Source organism: Parasteatoda tepidariorum, chromosome 10 (genome assembly GCF_043381705.1).
Source record: "Parasteatoda tepidariorum isolate YZ-2023 chromosome 10, CAS_Ptep_4.0, whole genome shotgun sequence".
Taxonomy (NCBI): Eukaryota; Metazoa; Arthropoda; class Arachnida; order Araneae; family Theridiidae; genus Parasteatoda; species Parasteatoda tepidariorum.
The window spans coordinates 47398135-47423270 of record NC_092213.1 but is presented as its reverse complement, the minus strand read 5'-3'; the positions used below and the strand labels follow the sequence as shown (position 1 = coordinate 47423270).

The 25136-nt window shown below is 27.9% G+C and overlaps 1 protein-coding gene across 1 annotated transcript in view; it reads left to right on the top strand.

Annotated features, from left to right (window-relative positions):
• LOC107455860 (rap guanine nucleotide exchange factor 6) overlaps window positions 1–25136 on the top strand; it is a 372206-nt gene that overhangs the window by 291381 nt on the left and 55689 nt on the right. The window contains exon 5 of the mRNA XM_043045121.2: window positions 4919–4994. Within this exon, the coding sequence (XP_042901055.1) occupies window positions 4919–4994 (76 nt within the window). The remainder of the gene's footprint in view (window positions 1–4918; window positions 4995–25136) is intronic.

The following is a 25136-nucleotide window of genomic DNA, read 5'->3' as shown; positions in this document are numbered from 1 at the left end:
ATTTCAAAATAAAGACTAATATCATATTTTGAAAATCAAAAATCCTAGTCATTCAAAAAAGAGTATGAATGAAAAGACATTTTAAGTTACGAAATCAGACAAAAATACATACTTTCTCTGAATCGGTCAAATAGCCTTTGAGAAATCAAATTTCTTTTAAATTTGATAAATTGAAAATTATTTGACCTGTTGCGCTCGAATTTTGCATTTTGCCACTTATAATTACATTTCTTTAAAACGATGTAAAAATTAATGTATTTTATTACAATTCAAAATGTTTTCCACAATCATTATATAAAAAAAATAAATGATGATTGTTAAAAATTTGCGCGGGATTATCTTTGGACAAACAAATTTCATTGATGTCAGCAAAAATGTTTCATTTCGCTAAAAAAGTTCTCAAAATATTGCTAAATATACAAAAGTTTACATTAAGTGTCCCTAACTTTCTGCTACACTCCTAACCAAACTATTGGGACCATATTTTCCAGATTGCGGTCACTCCCCCCTTCCATGTTTTGACATTCAAAAATCCGAATCCGTTGACAAAAAGGTATGCCTTTTGTGTTTGGATTCGTAACTAAAATATCGTCTGCATGGATTAATTAGAATATTAAAATTAATAACATTAAAATTGCCTCTTAGCACATAAAAATCCGATAGCTAGATCAACATTTATTCTGTTGCTGTGTTTTTTTATTTTATGTTCAGATAGTAAGGAGTTTAATCAATTAAAAAATTTATGTCAATCAAAAAAAAACTTATAATCCTTTGTCCGTAGCGTCGATGAACCACAATGCGCGAAACCGCAACCTTTTAATCGAACAAAACAGCCAGTGTTTATGAGACGCGTTTGTATTTTGGGTCAGTTGACGCGCAATTATCGTCTAACTAATGCTCCATGATTCGAACTTATTGATTGCTGCTTAAATATAATTTTGTAAAATGTGTTCATGGCTGAAATTCTAAGCAGAATTTGTTGTTATAGAAAAAGTCTTAACAAGGAAGGGTTTAAGTAAGGTCGCATCCTCGCTAGAATTAAGGGCGATCGTAATTACGCGACCTGCTAAATTTTGTAAAATATTTGGAACGCAAATTACTACACGTAGTATTATAATCTCTTCTTCACTTTTTTTTAAATAAAATAAAAATTAGACTAAAACATAAAATGCTTGTTTTTCGAGTGTGTTTTGTTGTTTATTATTTCAATTCCCAACACTTTCTTTAGCAATTTTTAATCAAAATCGGATTGTTTCAAAAGAAAAGAGTGTTCTTTTTATTACTGTTCCAATAATTACACAGTTTTACGAAATCAAATCAGCATTAAATTAATCACTCATTTCAAACTTTTCCGAAACCAGATATGAAAAAAAACATGACGAAAGTTTGAACAATTGTAAGAAATAAATACATTATATTTTTCCTTAAAAATACACCATTTCTTTAAGAAGAGAAAAATTATAAAGGTAAAATCTGAACTCTCAGGAGGCACAATAATCAATTCCTGCAGAAAATATCAACGGAAGATTAAGCAATTTATTAATAAACTGAATTACAAGTTTTGATTTGAACCAGACTATAATATTCTTGAAAGATAAGTAACATTTGCTAATTTCACTGTGTGCTCAATAGCTATTATTATTATTGTTGTTGCTGTTGTTCTCGTTGCTATTATTATTATTTGTGTTATGAAACATTGTGCTTTTTCTTAGAGGTGTACTTATATAATATCATTTTTCATAAATTGAGTTCGGAATTTTCAATAACAAAATTCTATAGGGGAATATAAAGTTTTTAATGTTTCTCACATTTTAAAACTTCATTTATTACCAATGGTAAAGTAATAAAAAAAAAATTTATAAAAACCACGTTTTTCAAATGGGCTAAATTAGAAAAGGTAATTTCATTTTAATTGCACTTGAAAATAAAAATAAGGAGCGCATCACTTTAGAAAAATACGAGGAAATTTAAGTTGGTGATAAAAATTCCACGTTTTTCTGTTTAAATCCGTCAAAAAAAATTATTATCTTTTATCTTATTTTAGTCCATTTGAAAAATTTGGTTTTTTAAAGGCTTTTACAATTTATATTTGTTCAATTTAAATTTATAGTTATAATATATGTCATAACAAAAATTTATTTGCTTGTAGCGGTCAGGAATCGATTAACACTTGTATTGTCCCCTAACACAGAGGTCCAGTTGAATTAGAGCCCTAAAGGCAGTTAGAAAAAGTGATCAACACATTATTTCGATATGATAAATTTTTTCGTTATGATTAACACTATAGTTGATAAATTCTGCTTGTAACACTCATTATAACAATTGAAACTTGTATTGATATCCGGAACTAAAATCATGGTGAAATTCGAGCACTCTAGCTAATCGGAATCAAAATTTTAATTACAAACGTTTTCTCTCGCAAGCAAATAAATTGGACACGAAAGTTAATATAGTAAAACGCGTTAAAAAAATTTAACAAATTGATAATGTTGCCAAAATTTTACTGCGTCCGTGAATATTATTTTTGAGTTGAGAAACTTCGTGTTTATCATAGAGATTTACATGTCTTATAATGACAATGAACTGAATTATTTTCAGGCTTCTTCAAGTACGGTTGATGGGGGCAGAGACCCTTTATATGATCCTTCACTTACTTTCCTCATTTATGATTCTCTTTCCTCATTTATCTTCATGTTTGATTAAAATTTATTTTGGCCATAAAAAGTCCATAAATTCTGTTTGTAGCAGTCAGAAGATGATTGAAACGTGTATTGTTATCCAGAATAAAACTAAAGATAAAGTGTAAGCTGTTTAACTACTTGCACGGAGAAAAAGTATCTAAAAAAATTAATCGACACTGTTTCTGATTTATGTTTTTTTTTTCTTCTTCTTCTTTTTTTTTTATCTCGACACAAGCCTAAAAGTTTCTGAACAAAGGTTTTAAGAATTCTGGTAAAATTACCGTACTATATGGTAATGATATTTCAGGTAAAAAAGTTATAATTCTTGTAATAAAAGCACTAAAACCTACTGTATTTAAACCATTTACTTGGTAAATCTTCCATTCATATGGTAAATGCTTACTTAAATTCTGATTTTCAAAATCATAACTCTTATTACCACATATATAGTAAGGCTCAGGGGATAGAGCGTTCGTCTTCCCATGAGGTAAACCTGGTTCGAATCCCAGCAATGACTGGTCGAAACGAAATCCTCATCCGGCTTGCACCGACCACTGTGCTGACGTGAAATATCCACAGTGGTAGACGGATCATGGGTAAGAGTCCCCTTGCCGTCAGCCTAACTGTGGAAGATTTTCGTGGAGTCCCTCTTCATATAAAGCAAATGCTGGTTATTTCCATCAAAAAGTCCTCCACGAAGGCAAATTTCTCTCAATACTTGATCTAGAAGTTCCCTTGTCTTCTTGATTGGATTCAAAATTACTAGTTGAACATTGTCTCAAACCCAAAAATTGGGTCGGATATTCAACTACGGTTACAAGATAATTTCTGTTGGTAACTTGCATAGATAAACTTGAAAAGCTTGCACTGTCGTTCAGCAAAGAGTTCAAATTGATCTTTGAGCTCCTTTGCTAGCCAGAAAGTGGTCAAAATTTCCGTTTCAAACAAAATCGAACCAAAAAAACGTTAAGTAAAAGTTGTTATAAAAGTTTACAATGTTTCCATATTTTATTATGTCCACGAATACTACAATCTTTTAAGTTAAGAAACATCGTGCTTATCATAGGGATTTACAAGTCTTATTAATGACAATGAACTGAATTATTTTCAGACTTCTTCAAGTACCGTTAATGAGACAGTGACTCTTAATCTTAGCCTTCGCTTGCTTTGCTCATTTATGATTATCTCGCTACATTTATCTTCATTTTCTTCACAGTACAATAACAGGATTTTTCCCCCTTTGTTTGATAAATGGTAACACTACCGCAGATTTTTTTTTTAATAATAATAAAAAAAGAAGAGAAAAAAGTTTATTAATCGATTCATTCAAGCGTCTTATATTCACGTTTAATGCACGTGATAATGCTGACGTAAATTATCCGTTCACTATCGTTCTATACCTCTTAATTTATGTTATTTACAGAAATAGTCATAATGAAACTGTACGAACTTAAGGTGATCCACCCCTGTTGTTAGTCATTTTGTTTCATGCAACTTTTATTCAGTACTATTTTTGGATCATTCAACAAACCTCAATCTTTTCTTATAGGCTACGTTTGTTTTTAATTAAACACTGCATGTATTTAAAAATCGTCAAAGTTTTTAAAAAACGCATTACATTTATTATTCAAAGATTTTGAATACCTGAATTATTTATGTCTTGTTCTATTGTTCATTATGAAAAAAATAAATGAGAAGACTAGCATTAAAAACCCCAGTTTTTTTTGTTTTTTATTTTCAAAAAAATTTTTTTATAAAAAAAATGTATTGGGGGGGATCTGAATCCATGACCCCNGGGATCTGAGTCTATGCCCCCCCCCCCAGGAAAAATTTCTGGATCCGCCCCTGCACTGTAAGACAACGGTGAATATGGTTTTCGTAATTTTTCGCTTTATATGTAACGTAAAAGAAGGTTACTTTTATTAAAAATAGAACGTTCGTCCTAAAACCTGGGTCGCAAGTTTCTTCATCGTCTGAGTTGGGCTGAAAATTTTAAAAAAAAAATAAAACTAATTAAAAGAATAAAATTAAAAAATCAAAAGAATGAAAGTTGTTGCTTCTAATCCCTCTCTTTAGTGAAACAAATGGAACTGAATGAAATCTTAAAGTATTATCAACATTTTTTTAAAAATTTATAGCGTACTTTATGGTGTTTTAATTGTACGCATTTCAGTTTTTAACTGCAATTAATGCTTCATTTATGTTTTCCCTTCATTTATGTCTTGTTTTTGTTACAGTTTCGGAAAACGGTCTGGGGGAAGTGGGAGAAGAGTCAACGAATGTTTGATTCTGGAACCTTCAGAAATGATTGTGGTAAGTTATTCTTTCCTTTATAATGCATTTGATGTAAAAAAAAAACAACTTAATTTTAAAGGAGCATTGAAATTAAGACATTTAAGTTTATGCTTTTGCCTTGAGATAATTATTTTTTGAGTAATTTTAATTTGTTTAAAAAAAATTGATTTTTGTGCTTGTGATACATAAAAACAATTGTAATCATATTTCCAGTGAGCAAAAATTTCTCAATCTTAATTTACACCCCATATACTCAATTTCATTCATGGGGCAAACATTAACGGACACCCATACGAGAAAATTTTATTTAAAAAAAATACTACTCAGTAAAAAAATTTGATATATTTTTATCACGATTTATAGAGTTCTGGTAAACAAAATACATTGTTTTAGTATAAAACTACAGTTATCGTCCGAAAAAGTACATAAAATTGACAAAATGACAATTGTTTGAAAGAATATATTACCAAAAAAAATGAACGGAAAAAAATATAATGCAAAAAAGGAAACGAAGCGAAATGTTTCTGCAATAAATTGTTCCCAATGCGTATGGAAATATGTGTAATCAGTAAATAAACAAACAAAAAAGGAATAAATAAATAAATAAAACTAAAATAGTTAAAAAAGCAAATAAAAATGTGACTGCATGCACTGTAAGAAATTTTAGTTAACCTCAATATCAAAAATGGCGGCAACTTAACACCAACATATTTTCTGGTGTACGAACTGTTTACTAAAAACTATTAACGCTATATATGTTTATTTAAAACAAATCATGCCTTATACAAAATCAAATAAAGCATGGCACACTTACACTTTCGTTTGATGACACACACGCAAAAAAAAATTTAGGACTTGTGTATATTTATTATCTAAAAAATATACAATAACAAATGAATATTAACGCATCTATTTTTCAGAACTCTTAAACCCCAATCATGTAAAAACCGCAATTACTAGAAACTTAATCAACTTTGACATTGAATCCTATAGATATGCTAGATGACTCACAGGTAATCCGGAAACCAGTGACATCAATTCTGTCAATTCCCACCCCCATCCCTGTGATTCGAACTCGTGTTATATTCTTTTTCCGCATATTAAACATTGAGGCCGGTGCGTATTTCCTCCCCATTGTTGTGAGTTGAACACGGTTTTGTGGTCACAATCGTCTACAGAGTGCGTTTTTACGAACGAGCTGTCGTGGGTGTTGTTCTGTTTTCTAGCTATTCGATATGTTTTTTGTAAAATAATTGTTGATGTTAGATTGCTATGAAGGAAATATACAAATACTTTTTTTACTGGAGAAATTTATAAACATGAAAAAAAAAATTTTTTTTTTTAAATTATGATTTTTAAAATTATGAAGCTTTAATTTGCCAAGACAAAAGTGATAGTATAATCTCCCCTTAATATATTATTAATGGGTAAAAAAATACTAAAATTGAATAAATGATAAAATATTTACAAAAAAAAGTACTCGGAAATAGTTACTCTCTAATTGAATCCAAATTTTGTATTCGAAAATGTTTTTAAACTTTAAACTTTAAAATCGCTTTTTTAAACTTTAAAATCATTTATTCAAGTTGAGTAAAAATATACTTAAATTGAATAAATTATATAATACTTACGAAAAAAGTAGTCGAAAAATTTTACTCGCCAATCGAATTCAAATTTTTTATTCGAAAATGTTTTTAAACTTATAAGAAAAAAAAATTGTCCATTTCGAAGTAGCTATAAAGTTATGGACTATTTCAACTGCTATTTCCACAAAAATTATGACGCCAATTTTTACTTGTCCTAAAAAGCCAAGTGCACGGTTGACTGTGAAAATTGCACTAAAGAAAGTATACTTGTCATTGAGGAGGGGGCATGGTAAAATATATATTCAATTTACTTTAAAACTTTTCACAATTGGCTAACTATTATTATAAAATGACTTTTATTCAAAAAATGTCATTAAATCACATATTTTATTTCAAAGCATTCAGATTTTCAGAAAATGATAGCAGACTCCCTTTCCTAATTTTCTACCGCGTAAATAATATTCCTGAAAATATTCCTGTTCCTGAAAACTGAAAATACGAAGTACCAGTACTTCCGACTATCTATTCATGATTTACCCTAAGAAATTATTGTAGACAAAATAAATAAATATTGAGAGTAAAGTACCACTTAGTCATGGTCAGGATTCATACCCGGGAAACCTAAACAAGCTAATTCACTAACCCCTGCACCATCCTGTTAAGCAGAGTGAACAATTTCAAAACAGGATAATAAGTACTTTAAAAAAATAGGCCGTGACCCCATAGTTGATTAAAAGAAAGCTGACATGACCCTACATCACTATTAATCTAGATTACTTTTCTCGTATAATTTTCTGTAACTGTTAAATAGTATAGCAAAAGTTACATTTTACTGTTATATTTACCTCAAAAATTTCCTGATTTTTGTTATAGAGTAAGTTGGTATTTAAAAAAACACGGAAAAAACTTTAAAAAGCAATTATATTTTAAATATTATTAAGTGTATTACGGACTTGCCAAATTGCGATATTATTCAATAAAAAAATACATAGAAAAAAACTATCAATGTTGAGCGTTTTATTTAAATCATAAATTCCTTTGTATTAATAATAAGTTTTTAAATATATTTATAATAATTCAGCCCAAAAAATTTTACTTGCTCGTTCGGCAAACTGTGAAGTAAAATGTTCCTTTGGATACATACATTTTAACTTAGTTGATGAGTGACGCTCGCTATGTTGATCTTGCTGTTCTAAAAAATTGCTAAATAAAATTACATTACACATTTGATTAAATAAGTATTGATTTTTAGACTCAAGAGTTTGTTAATGGCTCCGAAAATTGAGCACTCGCTCCCCAACGAGGTGATTCAGGTTCGAATCCCTGTGATGGCTTGTCAAATCGAAGTTTTGTAGCCCTAGTGGTTGGTGAATCATGGATTAAAATCCCCTTGCCATTGGTGTAACCGTGGGAAATTTTCGTGTACTCAAAAGTGGTACAGTTCCCTCAAAAAGTCCTACGCGAAGGCTAATTAGTCTCAGTGCTTAATCTGGGAGTTCCCTTGTCTTCTGGGTAATAAGTTCATTATTACAAGGCTCCGGAGTCGAACATTGATAGCTATAAGCCCAAAAAATGCGTCAGCAGTTCATCGATGGTCGTGATATGGAATAAAATTTTCAGGAAAGATTACGAAATCGCGGTGTGATAGCACGGTGGTTAAAGCACTAAGCTGACTTGTAAAGGACTGGAGCTCTATCTCTGGAGGCGGCTTTAAGTCCGCCCAGCTCCAGACCGATGAGTATCAGTTAGTTTGGCTCCAGTGAACAATGCTGTCCCATAATCACTATTATGTCTTTATTAACAAGCGATTACGGCGTCTTAGGCCGACAAACTGGCTGTTGTGGAAATGCTTTAGTTTGATTACGAAACCATACAAGTGGAAAAAATAATGAAATCTACACCACTTTAATAACTTTTTGATTTATTCATTTCGAAATCAACTGCGTTCAATTTAGGCGAACAACATATTCATGGATGGAATAAATTGAAATTATTCAGAGAATAACTTAACTTGTATTGATTTAATTCCACGCCAATGTTTGCGCGCTCTTCTTTGCTACACTTGACATCATCCAAGGAATCTTAAAGCCCCAGAGAAAGTCATCATATTCCCAAAATTCATATTCGCCTAAAGATACAACGATCGGGTTGTTGCTGTTGTACACATTAGTTTACCCGCCTATAGGCGATGCGCACGAGTGACTCATGAGCGCGTGCATCTATTAAGATTTAGGAAGTCTAGTTGTTGGAGGTGGAGGGGAGTTGGTAAAACCGCAATGAATTAGCGGGTACACCAGATCGGAATTTCCTGGCCATTTCATATTACGTTTGCGGGCCCACTTAGGCATGGTACCGCTTCGGATTTCCTTGTCCGATATAACTGAGGGCTATCAATTTGATAAACCGTACATGAGATAATTTGTCGATTCGCTACTGAACGTAGCTACTACAATTGAGTATTCCAAGCTCAGGCCCAAGGACTAAATTATGCTCTCTATGTGAAATTATAACTTATAATCCATATATATATATATATATATCGAAGCATTAATAAAGAATGATTGTGACGGAAAATCATTATCCACGATTTTGGGCCAAATAGAAGCGGACAGCATTCAAATTTTTCCAATGAAATTTTGTTCTTATTGAAACATCAAAAATTTTCCAGTGAATATGATTAGATATCATAATATATATTTATATCATAATAACAATTTTTATAATAGGTACAAATGTTATTACTAACAGCAAAAGAATTTCACTCCAAAACAAAAAAATTAAATTCCTTTTAAAAAAAGAAGGACAATTTTCTGAAACGAAAAAAATACATTTATAACGATAGAAGTGCAGCTTTCTGCGTAAAAGTAACATTGCGATATTATAGATTTATAAATGTTCATGTCTCCTCTGTTTACATTTGATCTTTCGACTAAAATTCGATATAGTTTGATACCTCTAGTAAAAGTTAATTTTATTTGATACTTCTACTAAAATTTAATTTCGTTTGATACTTCTACAAAAACTTGATTTCACTTGAAACTTTTTCAAATTGGTTTCCATTTAATACTTCTAAAATTGGATATCCATTCATACTCATTCTAAAATTTGATTCCATTTGATACTTTTACTAAAAATTGATTTCATTTGATACTTCTACTAGAAATTATACGATCGTTAATTGGAAGGATTTTAAACACAGGTATTGTTCATACTTAATGCAAGTGTATTATATTGTCAGCGATTACATAGTTGAAAACCTGATTTAATTTATTTTTTTTATAGTTCATAGTTAAAATTAGGAATATGAAAGAAAGTCTCTTGTTAGCAAGTTCTTGAGAATCTTTCTTAACAATTGAAGTATAACTTCCAACAAAAAAATAAATGATTTTGAGATAAAAGGAACAAAATTCATCAATTTGTAAACACAATTGCCGCTTTTGTTTCCATTTAATAAGAAATCACCTAGCAGCTACGTAATTAATAATGAAAATGTAGTTAAATTGTCTTTTATTGGTATGATATAATTTATCATATATATTACACGGGAAATAAATAGATTTCTTTTATCTGAATTTCTATTTTTAGAAGCATTTCAGATAAAGATATTGTTCTACCAAACACTGTGCAAGTGTATTAACATCGTCTGCGGTTTATAATTGTGAAACTGATCAATATCATTGATTTCTGTCATAACTTTGAATAGGAATATTGTTCCACAACTAAGTCCATTTATCATCAAACTCTATTCATTGTCATAATACCTACTGTTTGGCGTAAAACTGAACTATAAATGATGCCAAGACGCATAATATATTGTCCGATTGACGATTTTCATCATTCAAGGAAACCTATAATTGTAAGAAGTTTGACAGAAGGAAAGTTAGTTTCACTTAAATTGACATAAATGGAGAAAGGACATTTTGATTTTCATTTAATTTCTTTTTATATCCTTGTAATATTTTTATTTGTGAGAAATATTTATTTTTATTTGATGCATGTCTCCACATGTCAAAAACAGAAGAATAAATATAATCACTTACTTAATGAATCTACACTGATAAAAAAAACATGGTTGAAATTACCAGAATAAGGTAAAATTTAGTGTTTTTGGCTTTATGAGAGCACCAAAAAAAACAGTAATTTTTATCGAAGAGCTTTGGTAATGATTTTGATAGAATAAACAATAAAAATAATGTTCTATAATATGTGACAAAATTTAGTAAATATGGTAAAATTCGATAATTTTGTCATGATACCTTAGAGCATGGCATAAAAACCATTTATTCGGTTAAATTTACTTATCAGTTTTGTATTTTTTTACGAAATCTGTGGAAGTAAAAATCATAATTAAGAAAATCGGAATTTCCTGTGAACCATTACCATATGAATGGAAAAATGATCAAATGAATGGTTTAAATACTGTATATTTTGGTTTTTATTACCAGAATTGTGTTGTTTTTTGTTACCAGAAATGTTATTACCATACAGTACGGTTAAGTTTAACAGAATTCCTTTCTCTGTGTATCCACAACCATGTTTAAGAACATTTTGCCTTGCGCTGAAATAAATAATAAAAAATAAAAAAAACTTACAATTAATGGAAGAAAAAAAACATTTCAAACATTAATTTATGTCAGATCTATTCAGAACTTCTAAAATTCTTTTCCTGCAATAAAAAGCAAAGTGTTTTAATTTTTATTACAATGGTACAAATAAGTTTTGTCAAGAATTAATAAATGATCTCATATTTAAAAGTACTTAATTTCATTCACAGGCTTCGAACATTCATAATTATTTTTCATGCATAATCACAGTTTTATAAGATAAAAAAATAATTATTACTACTATATGTTGCGTTTTTGCTACTATTGTATGTTACGTTTACATTACAAAAATCTTTAAAAACATAAACGTAATTTTTTTTTAATTTCCAAGAAATGTGTTTTAAATATATTATTAATTTTTGTAATAGAATGTAATTAATGTAATGAAATCATCAATCAATCATTTTATGAAAGCTGCACCCAAATATTGAGCAAGTTGAAATACGTAAAAGCTAATGATATTAATAATTTATAAATATAATACTTAACCCTTTGACGCAGATGGGTGTCCTTGTTATGTACATATTTTTTTTCTGATGCTTTAATTGCAAGAAAAATTATATTTCATGGCCATAAATTATTAAAATGCTAAATATAATACTATTCACTTATTTTGATCTAAATTAATACAAAATATTGAGAAAGAAAACGTGTGGAAAATATGTTTGATAAAATTTCTGTGTTAAAGGATTAAGAGAAACCCATCTTAATATGCAACTGATTCTTCCATACTAATGATGATGAAAACTGTATGGGGATTTTAGAACAAACATTTCAGAAAATGGCATGCCGTATGATTAAATTTGCCTTTAATATAATTGACTAAATTCTTTCAATGCTTGATTTAATTATTTTATTAACACATTTCAAGTTCTTTTAACCTTAAAATTAGTTTTTTAGATCGTTGAACGTTACTAATTTATAGCTTGCTATTTGAAAAAGAAAAAAAAATCACACTTCTAAACTAATTTATAATGCTCTGAGATGCGTTGTTGAATTTCACATTCTTCCAATAAATTTCGCATTAGCGACTAAAAAATATGGCTGTTGCGATCAAGGTTTCTGAGCGTTTATCTTATTGTTGTTCTTAAACTTGAGAAATGCGAAAGAAAAGTTTTTTTTCTCTTGAAAAACAAGTTAGGAAACCATTTCTGCTGAAGCTAAAACAAACTCTTTCTAGGAAATTCTATTTTTAAATTACTTTCCAAAATAAATATTGGTTAGTCATTTTTGAATGGTTCTAAAGCCTTTTCTTTACAACTGATTTTCTTTTAACTTCAAAAATTAATTTGGATTCAAAATTCTCTGGTTATATCTATTCTTCTGGGTATTTTTAAATCGAATTTATCTTGCGAATCTATAGAATTTCCTTACCTGTTTCGTAGTGAATTTCAATTAAAGTTTTTTTTCACATTACAATTTAATGCGAAAAATAAAATTAAAAATAAATTAAGGAAATGAAAATTTTAAAAAAAAAACATTAAGAAAAGTATTTATTTTTATGACAATTTCTCAGAATTTGAAAACTAAGCCTTAAAAATAAATAAGATTCAGAAATAAAATGTGATTTTAAAATATTTTGTGATATAAATTACTTTAAAAGTCTGTCTTCCTTTACCACCTTCGAGTTTTCTATAATAATTATATTAAAATTAACTTTTAAATTCTGTACAACTTAATATTTATTGTTGCAGAAAAAACTTGCTGCCTAAAAATCATATAACTTTATCTTATTTTATTTTACAATGAAACTATATTCAATAACTATATTTTTGCTATATTCAAAGTTTAAATGCAGTTATCAAAGGAAAAAAAAATTACAAATTTTAAAAATGGCGATTTACACATTTGCTTAAGACTTAAAATGTTCAATTACCCAGCATCGAAAACAGAAAAAAAGCTAACTATTTCTGGCATCAACTAGTTAAAACCACTGAAACAATTATAATATCAAAATAATATGTAATAAACAATTTATAATAATATCGAAACAAAAATTTACAATCAAATACAATAGAAACTAATAAATTCCAAAATTATAACAAATGAATAATCGTAATTACGAACTTTTACTTCTGAACTATATTTATTTAATGGTTAAAAGCCTTTAAGCCTTAAGTCGTAAATCTTACTCCATTTCACTTTAACATAACGTTTAAACAAAAACAAAAAAAAATAAACACTGTATTAATATGTGAAAACAAGAAGCAACTTCGATTTTATCACATCATTTACGATAAGATTGTCTCGAAAATCTTATCTTAATCACTTCCTCTCCTTTATTGGATATAAAAAGTCATAATCATGAAATTATTTTAAAAACAAAATCATACTTGTATTAACCGGTCTAAAAAATATTTTAAGTGCAAAAGGTATTGCTCATGCTATTGATATATTAGAGTTGGAAAATAACATTAAAACTAAACTTAAATATATAAAACGCAGAACATCGAAATAATACAAAACACTATAACTATAACGAAAGAATAAAATTCATTTAACTTTTTTATTTGCGATAAATTTGCTTCAAGAGATCAATATTTATCATTTTTTATACTCATTGTGGATTAAAAATAATCACGAACTCCAAAACCATCTTTATTTTCTCGTTCCGGAACAAACTGAAACCACAAAAATAAAATTTTAACCCATTCTCCGCAACTTTCGAAAATAACAGTAAAACGAAATTTAAATCAACAAAACATTGAACTTCGAAACAAAATCAAACACAACATTAATGTGTGAATAAAAACAAATTTAATTCAATTTTACCAATTCAATTGCGATCCATCAGCGTCTAGAGTTCGATATTTATCACTTTTCATACTCATATCAGATTAAAAATAAAAATCACGAATTTACTTTACATTCAAAACCGTATTATCTGCAACGTTGCGGAACAAATTTAAACTACAAAGCGTAAATCTCATCCTTTTTCCATTTTCATTTGCGATAAAACTTCGAAAATCCTACTTTGATCACTTTTTTTACTCATTTTTTACTCATTTTTTCCCCTCTCATATACAAACGGAGATTAGAATCATTCGCGAATTAATTTCCTCAAAAATTAAACACACTATTAATATGTATATGAACAAAAGAATAAAATTAGATTTCATCATTTCATTTTCGATAAATGAGTGTGAAGAATTCTATTGTTATCACTGATCTTAGTTGAAGCAAAATAAAAGTCATTGTCCCGAATTTATTTTCACTCCAAAACCATGTTTATTTCAACCTTCCGAAACAAATTTAAACCTCAAAACTTAAATCTCACCCTCTGCAAAGCGCGAAAATAACATTTAAACAAAACTTAAATTAACAAAACGGAACAAAATAAGCACCATAACATGCGAAAAAATAAACACATAAAATTCAATTTCACCATTTCATTTGCGGTAGATAAGCATAAAGAATTCTTCTGTTATATCTTTCTTTTCTCATAGCAAGTTAAAAATAATAATCACGAATTTATTTTGACTCCAAAACCATATTTATACCATAAAATGCAAATCTCTCTCCGCAACTTTCGAAAAATTACACTAAACAAAACTTAGATCAACAAAACATTGAACATCGGACCAAAATAAACACTATAACAAGCGAACAAAGAAATATACAAAATTCAATTTTGCCATTTCACTTGCTGTTGATGAGTATCAAGAATTCTTCTGTTATGACTTTCCTTTCTCATAGCAAGTTAAAAATAATAATCACGAATTTATTTTGATTCCAAAACCATATTTATACCATAAAATGCAGATCTCTCTCCTCAACGTTCGAAAATAACACTAAACAAAACTTAGATAAACAAAACGTGTAACATCGGACCAAAATAAACACCATAACACGCGAACCAAAAAAATATATAAAATTCAGTTCTACCATTTCATTTGCGATAGAGTATCAAAAATTCTTCTGTTATAACTTTCTTTACTCATATCAAATTAAAAATAATAATCACGAATTTATTTTGATTCCAAAACAAATGTATATCATAAAATGCAAATCTCTCTCCGCAACGTTCATGATAACACTAAACAAAACTTCGATAAACAAAACGTTGAACATCGGACCAAAATAAACACCATAACATGTGAACAAATAAATATATAAAATTCAATTTTACCATTTCATTTGCGATAGATAAGCATCAACCACTCTTCTGTCATCACTTTCTCTACTCATTGCAAATTAAAAATAATAATCTCGAATTTATTTTGACTTCAAAACCATATTTACTCCAAAACCATATTTACTCCAAAATAAATTTAAGCCATAAAATGCAAATCTCTCTCTGCAATGTTCGAAAAACTACAAAAAAAAACAAAAATTAATCACCGCATTACCTCTATACGAATAAAGAAGCTAATTTGATTTCCCTCTTTCATTCATGATAATAAATAAATAAATACAAAATCCTAACTTAATCACCATTTTTTTTATTTGCTTTTTATAGATTGAGATTCATCCACAGATTTATTCTATCTCAAAACTTAAACACCGTAAATATGTATATAAACAAAAGAATAAATAAGTGCCAAGTATCCGATCTTTATCACTTTCTTTACTCACGGTAGATTAAGAAAAACCTCTACTATATAATGGAGCATCAGCACTCATACAAATTAAAAACCAGTGATCTGATTTCGAATTCAGTTGTGATGCTCCCCCGCTGTTGCCTCAGGCTGACTTCTCCTTTGTTATGCCGCAAACTATTTATGCATTCCGAATACCAAAATCTCATTGATAAAACTCTCCTCTCGATTTCAATGGGAAGTGTGAGATTCCTATACTTTCTCCCTTCAGCAAGGATTCATTCCTATACATTTAGATGGGAGATAAATAAAAAAAATGTTTTTTTTATACTGCTCTTTATTCTATTTTGTGACGAAAATAATCCTTTTTATGATTAAATCTAATTGTTAAAATATGCTTAGATAGTATAAGAGACGAACTGTTAAAAATATCTACTTAGAATGATTAAAAACTAACGCAAAAATAAATTGTTTATTTTCTTACGGTTAATATTATCATCTGTATCATTACTAATATTATCATTACTATTAAGCATTGTTATTGTTTTATAAACATAACAATACTCACATATTATATAATTAACATTACATCATTGTTATATTTTTAGTATTATATTATTTATTATAATACTAATTCTTTGATTCGACTGATTTTGGTAAAGACTTTGATTTTCCCATTTATGGATTTACAGCGATTGTAGGTCCTAATGACTTAGAATGAAACATTTTTTTTTAAAGACAAAATTGCTGCTTTCAATCAATTAAAGTGGCTTTTATACACTGCTACGCGATACCAAAGAAAGATGACAAAAGATGAAGAAAGATGACTAATGAGAGACAAAAATATATATTTCTCGTGAGAGCGATCTTATTTTAGTCTTATTTAATTATACAATATTGATTTATTTCTGGAAGTCTTTAAATTTTGGAGATCTCAGTGGTTGAAGGTACTAAATGACAGTCTTTGAGTGTCTTCTTGATGAAAAGCTTCTTGGATGAAGGTTCTAAATGACATTTTTGGAAGAAAATAAAATAGACATTTCTCGAGGGAAAGATCCTATTTAAGTCTCATTTAATTATACAATATTGATTTATTTCAAAGTCTTCGAATTTCGCAGACCCTAGTGGATGAAGGATTTAAGTGACGGTCTTTGAGTGTCTTGAGGATGAGATATGTGTATAAAGAGGCTCTAAGCGACAATTTCAATTTAAAAAAATGTTTTTCTTTTTTCTTCTTTATTTTATAGTGGGAACGATCTCACTTTAGTCCTATTTAATTTTACGATATTTATTTATTTCTCGAAGTCGTTAATCAACTCAATCTACCAATTTCGCAGACCTCAGTAGATTAAGTTACCAACTGTCTTTGAGTGTCTAGAAAATCTTAGTGGATGAAGGTTCTAAGTGACATTTTTTGAAGAAAAAAAATAGTTATTTCTGGTGGTAAAGATCATGTTTAAATTTTATTGAATTAATACTGATTTACTTCTCGAAGTGTTTAAATTCGAAGATTTCAGTGAATGAAGGTGCAGAGCGACAGTCTTTGAGGAAATTGAAGATGCATTTGTCAACAATAACTTTCGAAAGTAACCTCTTAAAATCTGTCTTATGGCATCAAATTAAAACGCCAAAGGTGCGAGCACTGAGGTATTAAGGTGAGGCATGATCTTGACTTCTTACTGCCAGTGTATGAATTTTAAAACGAATGTACTTGAATTCAAATAAATCTCAACCTTCATCCACTTAACTCTTCAAATATCCAATCTTATCACTGTTATTTATATGAATAGTCAATAAAAACAGCACAATATGTTAAAAATTGCACTAGTTATCACGCAATTTTATATTCTTTTGTAAATAAAAATCCGAATCTCATTCATATCTTAACACGATCTTGAAATAAACAACGTCTTGCTTTAAGAGTAAATAAAAAATATCAGTGTTTACCTCTTCTTATCTGTCACAGGAATGGACTACATGGCCCTCTGCAGGGCACCTGGCTTCTGTCAAATAATGTTTTTCGTGTATTTCACCCTTGAGGAGTTTGTGTAAAGTATTGTGGTCCAAAACACATGGGAGACTTAAACTTTTTTTTATAAACACATTTTTCAATTTTTTTAGTAAGTATTTACTGATAAAGATAACTAATTTGAATTGAAATTGGTAAATTGCTTGAATCAGTCAACTGAACTATCCGAAAACAATTTTATTATTCTTTTTTTTCCCGCTTGATCTTCTTAATGTTTTATGAAATTTTCTTCATTTTTTTATGTTGGGCCTCACGTGTATTAAGCATTTTATTGGCTGTTGTTGTCATATTGGTGTTCGCTTTTCATGTTGTTCTTGACGTATGCCTGTTTAGGCAGAGGGGGTGCGATTGTTCTTGTTTTCTAGTGGCGCCATCTTTAGCCCAAAATTCGACTTCTGTCACACCAATACGTCACACCCTTTTATAGGGCGGACCCATTCATACATCCATTCTTTCGTTCTCAGATCGCAATTTTGACCTGAACCAGAGAACGGTTAATCTCTAATTCAGTAAGCAAAAAAGGTATTGATTTGTTATGGGAACAGGGAGGACTTTGTGACCCGACATATTTAACATGTGCCAGGAAGAAAAAAAATCTCATTGAGTTTTGATGCTTGTTATTTGGCAAGTGATAATCAATAATCAATAATAATCAATGATAATCAATAATAGTGATAATAAATAAAGATCATTTAAAAATACAAAATTGGTAAAAAATGCTTGAATATTTATTGAGACGTCTTAAGATACCAATTACAGAGTAATATAATATAGAATATATTATAGAATAATCGTATTACCTGCACCTAGTCAGAAAAAATAGGCAAATCTCAAGCGTGGTTTTTTGTNTTATAAAATAATTCTTTTTAAATAAATATAAATAATAATAGAATAATATTTTTTTTAAAAATATTTTATTTTAATAATTTTTCCTCTTCACTTTTCATTAATCTTATTATATTTTCCATGTTTTCTCCATATTTTTAAATATATATACGCACACAATGTTTTCAAGGAATTCATCTCTGAAAAAAAAAAATTTAGTGTCTTACGTTAGCACTGCTCATCCCTGTGCTGTTCTGACGTAATATTAAACNTTATATTTTCCATGTTTTCTCCATATTTTTAAATATATATTTTAAATATATACACACACAATGTTTGCAAGGAATTTTTCTCTGAAAAAGAAAATTTAGTGTCTTACGTTAGCATCGCTCATCCCTGTGCTGTTCTGACGTAATATTAAACAACTACTTAGTTTTTTTATTTTTTAATTTCTGTCATGCACTAGTAAATAGAGTTCGTTAAAGATCTTTAACTGCTTTTCAATTAAACTTACTGCATTTAATTAAAAATTAGTGAATAAAGTAGACAAATTTGTCCACTTAGACATAAAGTTTTTACTAAAATTTTCTTTCTTTTAGCTTCATTCATTGGAACATCAATTCTTTGAAATTTATCCTTAAACAAACATTATCAAGAGCCTTTATAATTTTCTGTTTAACATTACACTATTCAATATCCGGCCAAGTTCCGATATGCATCTTATCACCACTAGGAGTAATTGGTGTTTACTCTGATCAGGTGTTAATTCTAATAAATTGAATCGCGATCGCAAAGCTGCCTCTTGTTTTCAGAACGACGTAACTGAGAAGAACCGCGCCATTGGCCAATTGGCGCGCGCGACTTACCAAGCTTAGGCTGTAATACTTATTTGGCGCTTTATCGCGATGTTCGATTTTTTAAATGAAATTAAATTTTTGGTTGTCTTTAGCTTGGAGGAAAAAAATAAAAGTTTATTTTTTCAAAATGTACTTAATTATGTCTTAAAGCGAAATTCGAATTAAAATATAATTAAGATTCATTTTTGATTGATGCTTTAAATCAATCTTATTTCAAAACTTTATTTTAAAATTTAAAAACTTAGATAGCGAAACTTATCAGTTATTTATTTTAAATTTATGGATCAAAATACTGCTATGAGAGGAAAAAATATCAATACATTTTACATAATGAAATTTGAAATATGTAACAATGCAGTTAATGTTAGAGAGGCAAATATGTAATCGTAACCATAGAAAATCGATGCTATATTTAATATTTATCAAACAATTACCTGATTATGATAAATAGAAAATTATTTATTTGTTTCTTTTATATCCCATGAGTTTTTTTTTTAATTTATACCTTCTGCCAATATGTATCTAACTTAAGTTTATTTTTAATTTTAAAATCGATTTGGAATAATTTATCTCCATTTGTCGTTAACTTTATTTACAAGAAAATGAGTGTGGTTAATTGAAAACCAATACGATTTCGATTACATATAAAATGAATAGCATTTCTTGTACTTTCGAATGAAATAGGTATACTAGAATTATTAAAAGCAAGTTGTTCAAATTTTTAGCAATGTAAATGTAGTAAGTTTAAATAATGGTCATGAAATATTTTTTAGGAAATGTTTAATATTATTAAAAAAGTGTAAATAATGAATCTTATAAATGATCATTTGAATTTTTTTACACAACGCATTTAACAAAAATATATTAGTTAAATGTATTTCATATAAACGGTTAATAGTGGATTATTTTTAATTCTAAAGTGTTAAAAGCAATTACTCTTTCAAAACTTAATAACTTCAAAAAGTAATCTAGACCTTTTAAATTTTACAAAACTTTCAAAAATATATCGGCCGAATAATTTATGTGAAAAAAAAAAGATTCGTTATGTGTTTAACTTTGTAAAAAATCTTCAAAAAATTGTGCTATAAACTGGTGTAAAAGTTAAAAAAGTAAAAAATCATTAAAAAGTTATAAATTGTGAATTACAACATGATTTCAAACACTTATTATTTGTTATTCGAAAATATAGCATTTTTTTCGCTAACTAATTAACAAAATATAAATAATCAGCTAACAAAATTTACTAATTTATTGACACGAAAGGGCTTTTATGTGTTTTATTATCTTAAAAAACAAAAATTTAAAGTTAGAAAAAAATTAAAAAGATGCTTCTTTGCTTAATTTGGGTGTGAATTATTATACTTGAGTATGAGTTATGCATTTGAATAGTTCCAAAAAATTAAAGCGTAAAGTTTTTCTATATTTTAACACTAGATTTTTCATGTTGAGCTTTGCTTTGTTGAAAACACCAAGAACTTTTCTTATCCAAACAACATTTATGAAAGAAAAACTTTCCCTGAAGAAATCTTTATTTTAAAGCACTTACATAAACATAAATCAATATTCAAAATTACGAGTATGAATAACTCGGTCTTGGTTTGTCGCCAAATAATTTACTACCATTCAATCGCAACCACTTCCATTCCAAAGTGTTTCGTTCAACATGTGGCAACCCTACTATTCAGTCTACACGTCAACTAACTTTAGCGGCGCGCGCTTCCATCTGAATGAAACAAACGACCTCCCCCATCGTTTTGATTATTAACTGACATTTAAAACATTTGTAATGCCGATTATGTAAACTTAACAACTGATGACACTATCAAAAATGTGTTCGTATCGTCGTCGGGACAATGTGATTATCTACAGATTCGAGCGACAATAGAATTTTGTGTTTCGCCTTTATGATATTTTCAGGTCGTTGGCAAAAACCATCTGTAGCTAGCTGACCTGGCATCGGTTGTGTTAAGAATTCCATAGAGTTTTTTCGCCGTACGGTGTTACGTTCGTGAATATTTTTTATTTGTGCTGTTGTGTTTATTTTTGTTCAAGAAAAATAAGTAAATAGTCTTGCTACACAGTGGAGAAATTTATCACTAAAGTTGTCAAGGTAAGTTATAATGAGTGATTTGTTTTTTAAATGTGTTTACATTTTCTGAAAACAATAATATTAACAATCGTCGAAGCCGGAATCGTCTGGCTAGAACATAGCTTCTAGAAATTTAAAGATTATAATATTATTGAATTAATTTCTATATTTTAAAATGTATAATATTAATTAGATTTTGTTTGTTAGAAATCGATTTATTCTAAGTAATCAACTATGTGTTTGGATATATGACATGCAAAATTTGTTCTTTTTTTTTAAAAAAAAAAAAAATCGAATTTAAATAAAATAAACATTTTTATATCTTTAATTATAAAAATATTAAAACAGAATGTAGTTACAATGAGGAAAATTATACCTAGCTATTTAGATCTTCAATAATTATTGTTTGGAATTTATATATTTCTTGGAAGCAAAAATATTTGCAATCCGCGGAGGGCGGAAGAACTTTGTTTCTAAAATGTTTTTTTCTTATGAAAATTAGTTTGGAATAATTTATTTCTAAGTTGTCGTTAATTATATTATAAAAACCTGTGTGTGCTTTCAAAGAAAACTGATAAGATTTCGATAAACATATCAAAGAGACAGCATTTCTTCTAGACATTATTAACATCCATATTTAAAAATGCAATAAATTAGTTACCTTTCATTTGAGGATTATTAATTATTTTTAATCAACTATACTTGCTTGAATAAATCATGACATGAATTTTTTTTTCATTAGTTTAAATTTCTAAGCCTTTGGAATTGAATTAATATAACATTAGTGAATATGATATAAAGAAAGTTGCTAGGTGGAAATTAAGCCTAATTATTTATACATAAATCATTCTTGTTTAGAATTATTTAATTACCCATGCATTGTGAGCCATTTAAAAATAATATTTAAATATGTTTTAGAAGATGAAAAACTTTTATAAACACATACGGATGTAGTTTTATTTAACCTTTTTGTCCATATTTCATGCATTGTTGTAAAAATTTATGACTTAACTCCCAAAAGATTTTTGGATAATTTCTTAGGAGATGAAAGTTATTATTATTTTAACTATTCATAGAATATTCATAAAATGAATTATTAGGTGTGTGATTTGAATTAAATATTTATTGTGAGCTGGAGTCAGTTAAAAATAATGATTGAATATGTCCTAGTACATGAAAAACTTCTATTTATACTTGTATGAATATTATAAACCTTATACCCATAGGTTATATATTTTTAGAAAATGTATAACATAATATTAAGACATTTATACTTTAATTTCTCAGATGAATATTATTTTTTTATTTATTTAAATAATAGAATATTCATAGTATAAATTACATAGGTAAGGTAGTTTGGATAGATTATTTTGTTCAAAATATGTTCCTTGGGAAAAAAATTAATTTTTTTATTATTCTTCAGTTTGAATTTAATAAATTGTTCTTAGTTTATTTAGATTGCTTGTGTTTTTTTAAAGAAATGATTTTTAAATTTATTCTTAACAACTAACTCAATCTAAAATAAATTTGAAGACAATTGTTTAATAAAATGGGCCACAGCCTAAAGACTTCATCTTTCAACCAAAAAATGATTAGTAAAAACTGCACAGAAATTGCATGCGAAAACTTAATTTTTTCTTTTAAATTTAATTTCTATAATTTTTTTAAAAATCAAACTCAAATATTTTATACATTTAAAATCAAAGTTTAGAGGTGCCAATTTGAGTCCTATCAAACAAACCTAAATGAAAGAATGATTAATATATTGTTAATTGACATCAAAAAAATTGAATTTATTGCGTAATGATTAGAATGCAAAATTATTTTTTTTCTTTGGCCTCTCTCAAAGAAAGGTGCATTACTAGTTAAAAATATTCATGAATGAAATTGTCACAAAATATCTAACAATACTGGAAATATTGACTTTTTAAAATAACTTGATTAGTTAAAAATAACTAGATTAACTTGTTAATTCTTGATTAGTAAGAATTTTTCCTGCTATATAAGTAAGAACCAAATTTTTGTAGCTACTGTGAGGAATAAAAGGTATTATGGGTGGGGTGCCTTTCAGTTATAATATTTTGTACACTGAGATGAATTATGTTCTTGTTTTACTAGTTTATTAGACAATAATTAATATGGCACTTAATTACTATTTTCCGGGCATCAAAATGTAAAATTTTTCGAACTTGGTGCTCCTTTTTGTGAATACTACTGTTTTTTTTTTAGTAAAATAAAACTTTTGGGTATTTTATTTAATTTCTTTTTTTTATGTGGGTGAGCTACATTCTCAAGATAGTATGAGTTTTTATTGTTTGTATGTTTTATTGTAGTGTTTTGATCATTGCCTGTAGATCATTGTATAAATATCCTTTTAGATTATTTTATTTATTTGCATTTGATTTTTTTTTCTTCTTCCTTTTCTGAAATCCTCATAAAACATTAAGTTGCTGAATTCTTTTTGTCAACTTTTGAGTGCTTTACATCTCCAAACAAGATTTTTATTTGCCCAGAAGTTCACTTGATTATATTTGTTTACATTTTGATTAAATATTAAAAATCACAGTTCTTTGCATTTTAATAAGAATATTAATAAAATATTCAATTGAGAAAATATTGAAACTTCCGACAAAAAATCTTGTTTAAAGGCTTTTTTTAAATTTCCATAATAAATAAGATCTATTTTAAAAACTGTAGTTTCCAATTTGTTTTTACTCCTTAAAAATTTTTTTTTTATTTCTAAGTAACTTGCTGGCCAATTTTTGAAAAAATTAATTTAGTGCTTAATTTTATCTTTTATGTGCTAGTTCGAAATCAAATATTTTATATACTCGATTTAATAGAGATATATGCTTTGAAGACTTAATATCTGCATGGCAAATACTTATATTACATTTGTACGTAACTAAGTATTAGTTATTTTTAAGGAAAATGATTATTGATGAGTTTATCATCAAAACTTATTGTACACGTCCTTTACTGTACATGAGTACTGTAAAATTAGATACTGTATGCAATGCAACTTGTTTATTCATTTTGACATTGTAATCATATGATTTAGAGCATTATTTTATTTTAATGTTTTTGTAAGAGAATTTAATAGAAAATTCTTTGTTAATTAACTGTTACTTAATAGAGTAAATCTCTCAAATACTAGTACATCCTGGACATACAGTACACGCATTACAAGTTCAATATTTTAGAAACAGTTAAAAATTTGATTTTAAATTTTTGGAAAGTTAATTAAAGTACAATTCTAGCCAAATTATTATAATTTGATTTTCTTGGAAATATCTTTAAAAGTCAATAATTATTTTTAAAGAGTTCCTGTGCAATACATGTTTAGGAGATGACTATAATTTTGTAACAGAACAAAAATATTTCTGTTCATATATTATAACAGTTACAAAAAAAATTCTAGTGGTGTTGTCCTGAATAATGCTTGTTAATCATAATTCTGTTACGAAAAATAAAACAAAGCCAAATTTTTAATAATAACAGAGAATTTTCCTTTGTGCTAGTTAAGTTATCTGTGGAAAAAAAATTGTATAAATAAAATTATATTGATTTAAAGGCAACAGGGGCCCTTACCAATAGTAAAATATTCATGTCTCATGATTAAAATCTAATAA